Here is a 6495-nt window from a genome sequence, read left to right on the forward strand (position 1 = left end):
AAACTTGGCCAAGAGGACACCGAGAAGGTCCCTCTCCTCCCAGCACGCATGCACAGAAAGCAGCCAGCAAACACACCGCTGCCAAGCCAAGCAAAGCAGTGTTGCCGTTAAAAATAAGCTTCTCAAAACATGAAAGTTCCCTGCACCTCTCTGACCAGCACAGAGAAGTACAGACATAGACAATATGGGGGGGGCACCTGGCAGGTTGCCTTTTTTCCACTAGCAAAATAGGCAGAAAATTGCAAAACCTCCTGCTGCTTGCACCACCTAAGGCACCGCAAGGTGTGGGGTGAGGCAGTGGGAGGCGGCTGGGGATAAGCAGGGGTTCGTCATCAAAGCTGTGATGACTGAGGGAGTGTGCACGGCAGCCAGGAGCTGATGGCCCTGACAGCCGCAGCTGTCTAGCCAGCACATCGCTACCTGACTCACCGCCATGCAAATCAGATAGAAAAGTTGTTGGTAGGGGTTTTTTGGTTTGCATTTTTTTGTTTGTTTGTTTTTTTTTCCCCAAGAAACATTCAGGAGCAGCTTTCCTTCAAGACTGGATAATGAAAGAGAGTATTTCTAGTCCTGTGTTCTGTATGGATGGTGTGAGTGAGACTGGTTTGTCACATAATATTGTGAAAATGAGAAACTACACGATGCAGTACTGACATTTAAAAAAAAAACCAAACCGCAAGCCACATCCCCAAAAGAAGCTTTTCCATTCCCTCCGAAATCCAGTCAAAATTTATTTTTGCAAGAATCGCTGTTTACAGTTGCAGTTGTTTTGAATAAATATTACTCTCTTGTTCAAGCTCAGGATGGAAACAAATTTCAGAGCGTTATTGTTTCCAGTCAGAAATTCTGGTTTTGACCAATCTCTTGACGGTTTATCATCAGGCTCATCACAAAGGCTAGTAGCTTTTTGCTTCCTTGTTTGCATGGCTACGAGGCTCAGCATTTACCCACCCAGGAGGAGCTTCCCAAGCCCAGGAGCCCAGCTCGCAGACCTGCCAGCAGATCTCCTTGACCAGCCTGTTATGGAAATTACGCGTTCCAGCCACTATAACAGGGTTGGACTCTAGGGCATGGTGCACTACTGATGTGGAAGCCCTCCCTTGCGCTGGCCCTGGTGGGCTCTCAGCCTGGGCTGGATGGTGAGAGGAACACCCCTTTGCCTTCTCCCCCTCCCCTCCTCGACATGGCTATAAATGGCTTTTCTGGACAGGCCACTCATTCATTTTTTTAGCAGCTGCAGCTCTTCAAGCGCCATTCCTGTAGACTTGCTGTCCCCCACGCTGCTACTCCCTTTCCTGAAGCCTTTGCATGTTTGTGAAGACCCAGGAGGTGGGTGAGATGCCCTCAGCTTGCCCCTGCTCCCACCTCTGATGCTCACCAAGATCCCAGCTCGAGCGTTCTTTGCACAGGCAGGGCTGCCCTTGTCCCTCTTCCCCTTTGTCTGCCCATGCTGAGAAACCTGTGCCTAGCATAACATCGCGATATCAGACCTTCGCCTCCTGCGGGAACACGGGGCTGCTGAATACAAGATATTGCACGTACAGGGCCATACCCCGTTGCCCCTGGAGCTGGAGCAAGCCCACCACCACGCTCTGAACCCAGGCTGCATTCATGGGCCTCACAGCTGGTGGGAGGCAGAGTGTTTTACTTGTTACATGGAAAAACACATCAAATCTAATTTTTCTTCAAATATTATAGTCTATTGTTCCTTGCCCCAGCACCTCCCTAAATACATTGCCATGATATTCTTCTTTGTCATCTAACGTAACGACAGATCTCCCATGGAGCTTTACATGCTGGGAAAAGTGGGATCTTAAAACTGCTGCCTGAATTGTGTTTCATTTGGAAGAGTTTCCTTAGAAGACATAAATCCTCCAACGATGTTCTCTGCAAACTTTCCGAGGAGCACATTGAAGTTTGATTTATAGCACCATCTTCCACTGGAAGATATTCTCAGGGTCTGCTTTCATGATGGATTTACTAAAAAAATAAAAGCAAAAAATGGTATAAATCCTGACGAAGACATGAACAAGGTGGCAGAGAAGCCAGTAACCTGGAGGCCAGACTTAAACAGAGCAGTGGTGGCACTGCTGGACTGACACTGCCAGGAGATGGGCTCCAAATCACCGTGAAAAAAGTGTATCATGCAGCAAATATGTAGAAACCCAAATGGATAACCTCATCTCTAGACAGTGGAGAAAAATGACCTTAGATGTTGTAAAAATTGACTTCGTTTGAACTAATAAAACTGAATAGCCACATAGCTTTTGTCATATGAATGACAGCTCCATACAGAGCTGGGCATTTAGGAAGAATGACTTAGTACGGAATTCAACCATAATATATGCTGATTTATTAACATATGGCAGCACCTTACAACAGCTTAATAAAAGCCAGATTGACTGTAAAAGCACATTTTTGTATAGGTGATATTTCTCAAAAATAAGAATGATTTTAACTCTCTGCTTTCTGCTGCTGTATGCTTTTTGTCTTGGTTTTCCATTAATCTTTAATATACTTGAAATGAATATTTAAAGTAATATGGATGATTTGTATTTGTTATGGTTAAGGAATATAAATTTTCCTGACAGTATGATGTGATCTGTCATCCTCTGTTGGTGTAGGTGCTGAACACAATGTTTGCAAGAATATTTGTCCTGACAGTTGGTAAATATCACGAGTTAAAAGTAAGCAAATATAGGACTTGAAAGGTCATCCCAGGGCAGTTTTTTTGCTTAAAACAGCTTGAAAAAGAGTGTCAAAGACGTGGCACTCTTTGTGCCTTTTCAGCGGTCCTTAAGTGTTTTCTCTGAGCATCAGCAAAAATGGTTTTTTGGAGGAGTGGGCAGGAGTAGAGCTTGCGCATGTTTGTTGAGAACAGGCTATTAAATAGCCAGGGCTGGACTGGGACCAGCAGTGCCTCCCTCCACATCCAGCAGCTGCATTTGTCATCAAATTTCACAACTTTTTTCTTTTGTTTCCTTTACATCACACTCTGTTTTACCTTCTGCTGTTTTTTCAATTTAGTTGCTCCCCCACAAGACCTTCGGATCACTGATCCTGGACTCCTAGGTTCTCTCGATATAGAGTGGAAATCACCATCCAATGTACAAATCTTCAATGAATGCACAGTAAAATACAAGTTTGAATACCGTAACACTGGTGACACAGACTGGAAGGTAAGGCAAAGCACGGTTTAATTCTCTTAAATCCAGGCTCTTGTTCTGCCTTTAGTTCCTGCGTAGGTTTATGTTTGTGTTTCAAGTAGGAGTGGTACCAAAGCAGTTCCAGTTTTCCACGAAAAAGCCAGACTGTTCCAGTAGTCTACATCTTCTGCCAGATGGGAATGTGCTTTGAAATCTAACAGCAGCAGCAGTCAGAGAAGGGGCTATATCTGTCAGAGGGTGTGGTGCTTGCTGCCAAAATTAATCCAACAATATCTAGAAGCATTCCTCATTGTAAAAGGCACTACACTTTTTAGAAAGTCTTTACGGGGCTCGAACTGAAACTCAGTGTCAACAGATCCTTAGGGATGCAAAGTGGTGAATAATTAAAGATTAAGTTTCATTAATTATCCTAATGCTCTAACATTCTCTTTATCCAGAAGGGTGTTTCTAATTACCATTTACTTTTGTCTTTTAGATATGGTTGACTCTAACTCAGTTCTGTGATAAAATTGTCAGTCTTCTCTCACTGATACGTAGCAGAGCAATAGCAGGCAAGCACAGTACAGGAAGGGTTGTGAGAATGTATTTTGGGAGTATGTAGAAGATGAAAGCTGCTGCAGATTAGGAAGGTAAATGGAGTGGGGAGAGGAGAAACCCAGCAGTAGGCTGTTTGGTTGGCACAAGGTACAGAGGAACACATGAAAAATACACTGAGGATGACCCCAACAACCCAAAATACAAATTGGTGTCCTGAAAGAAAGGGAGTGTTTGGGGGGGGTTTTTTTGGGTTTTGTTTTTTTTTTTGTTTTTTTTTGTTTTTTTTTGCACAATCCTAAAGCAGGGATGCTAGAGAGCTTGCCAGCTCAAGAGACCAGGGACGGAGAGAGAAGGAGCAGTCACATTGGGTTAGCAGTGCTGTGGACCTCAGCCTTTTGCTGTGAACAGTTTTCGCATGTCCTGCATGAGCTGGTCATCTGCTTCATCTCCCTGAAGCAGTAAAACCAAGGCTGCCAGGCTGTGCCCAGCCACCCTGCAAACAGGCTTTGGCCCAGCCATCTCATGGGAGCCTGCAGAGGTGGAAGAGCACGGTGCCTCCCACCCTGTTTCAGCTGTGGGTTGCAATCGTGAGGACATGGAAAGGGGCTCTTTGACCTGATATCGGTCATGATGCACGTCACACTCTCAGCCATGCAGCTGTGCAGATTCTTCTGTGATGATTATAACTAGCACAAAGGAAAAATAATGCAGTTTTAAAAACCACATCAGAATTCCCTAAATCACAAGTAATAAAATTATCTCATACAAGGCAGATCTAAAAAGTAGAAAAAAATCACCTCTGGTACCTTGCCGAAAGCTTGACTCCAGATAAGGTCACAAAGAAGAGTCAATCTGAAAAAAAAAATCCATGAGACATCAGTGGAAGCAAGAGTCATTGATGGCTCAACAGGGCTCTTTTACACTCTGGGATTGCTGACAAAAAGCCTGACTGTGGGCTGTGCCATCGCAGTTCCCACTGCAGTACCTGTATGCATTTTACAACACATTACTTCTGTCCTGCTTGGGTTAATGTGCCACCTTCTCTCTCTCAACATTTGTTATAACTCTTCCCAACTTATTTTTCCCTTGTGTAACGTAAGGGCGAGTAAAGTCTGAGGGGAGAAAAAAAAAAAAAAAAGAAAAAAACTTCAGAGGGGGTGCTCAAAAAGTCCCGCAAAGGTCTGAGCCCAGCAGCGGGCAGTGGTGACCCCACACCGCGCTGCCTGGCTCCTGCTGTCTCCTTGCAGGGTGTAGTTGTGCTTCCCATGGGAACCATCAGTTACAAGACTCGTTGCTCTTTCTGTTTCTGATTAGCTCACATCACGAACAAGTGCCTTTTATCTGGATTTACAGCGGCATCCTCGCCAGACCCTACCCAGTGCTCCGGGCTAGTGGGGATCCCTTGAACCATAGTCTGCTCTGACTTGGCATTGCTGCTGTTCGGTGGGGTGCAGGGTCTCAAAGCCAGTGAGGCTGGGCAGAGCAGGTGGTACAAGAGTGCTGGAGAAGCACCAGGAAGGAGGAGCAGGACAGAAATACAAAGAAACATTAAAGCACACAAATGAACCTACTCGCAGCTAGTGTAGGAGCAATGGCAGCTAATTCTTCAGCCCACTTAGCAACAAAAGAAGTGCTTATAAAATCTGTCTTTCAACCAGGTTATTTTTACTAGGAAGCTAAAATTAAGAGTTGGATTTGACCTCAGCAGGACCGCTGAAGTGAAGGTACAGACACTGCTCGAAGGACGGTGCACCAATGATGTGGAGGTGCAAAGTGACTGGATTTATGCTACATTTCAGGTCCCATTGCAAGGTTAGGAGCAGCCTTTGGTACCTGGAGCAGTTTTGCACTTTGCATGAGCCTGTTGCATGAACCACTGCTGGCCTGAGGGTTGCTGGATGGACAAGCCATTACAGAGCTTGTCGAGGTATAAGACACCAGAGCATCTCTGCTTCCACTGGCTGTGGTTGTGGTTACTGGATACTTGGGGCTCGTTTCCCTCTGCCCATACCCTGGCTCCGCTGGGTTGCCCTGCACGAGCTCCACTGCTGAATGAAAAGGTCAGTTATGCATCTTTCTGCCCTAAGTACAGGGAACTGGCTTTTATAGGGAACAGAGCACTTGGCAGCAAAACTATCTAATAACAGTGACTGGCCGCCTGTTCCTCTCCTTTTTTGTTTTTCAACTGCAGCACACAATTGCTCAAAGATATAAAATCATATTTCAGCTGGGCCTGACCAGTGCATTGCTAAACAGTGGTTATTTCCTTCTCATTTGACAGGAAGACTAGAATCAGAGGTTCAGAATTTCCACTGCATCTATCATGACTGGAAATACCTCAAGTGCACTTGGCAACCAGGTCTTCTTGCTCCTCGCAGTGTCCATTACAGACTATATTATTGGTATGTATCAGCAAAATAGAAAAATGTCCAGGTAGCAAAGTGAACCTCTCAGGATACTAAAATGCCACGGCAAATATGCTTTTATGGCTGGCAATGCTATTACACGATCCACCCAGAATGAGCAGAAATAATGCTCCAAGCAACATGTGCCTTCTGGCAAGGAAATACCAAATCCCTGCTTCCTTCCTTAAAACCAGGCTTTTGCTGACCTTCTACAGGGAGTGCCTTCTCCCTTCCTCCTTTCCCTTGTATTCACCCCCATGGAGTGCTTTTTGCATGTTGTCCACCACAAAGCCTTGTCCTTTCCCTTTGCTGAACGTACCTGGATCATTCTGGCATCACATTTCCCTTGATTACAGCGTATATATCTCTCTATAGGATAGGATTCA

At 45.2% G+C, this 6495-nt stretch overlaps 1 protein-coding gene across 1 annotated transcript in view; it reads left to right on the top strand.

The window, feature by feature from the left end:
- Positions 1-6495, top strand: part of IL13RA2 (interleukin 13 receptor, alpha 2) — an 11553-nt gene that overhangs the window by 681 nt on the left and 4377 nt on the right. Inside the window, exons 2-4 of the mRNA XM_009710394.1 lie at positions 3028-3179; positions 5363-5516; positions 5986-6106. Coding sequence (XP_009708696.1) covers positions 3028-3179; positions 5363-5516; positions 5986-6106 — 427 coding nt within the window. The remainder of the gene's footprint in view (positions 1-3027; positions 3180-5362; positions 5517-5985; positions 6107-6495) is intronic.

This window comes from Cariama cristata, unplaced genomic scaffold (genome assembly GCF_000690535.1).
Source record: "Cariama cristata isolate BGI_N322 unplaced genomic scaffold, ASM69053v1 scaffold19381, whole genome shotgun sequence".
Classification (NCBI taxonomy): Eukaryota; Metazoa; Chordata; class Aves; order Cariamiformes; family Cariamidae; genus Cariama; species Cariama cristata.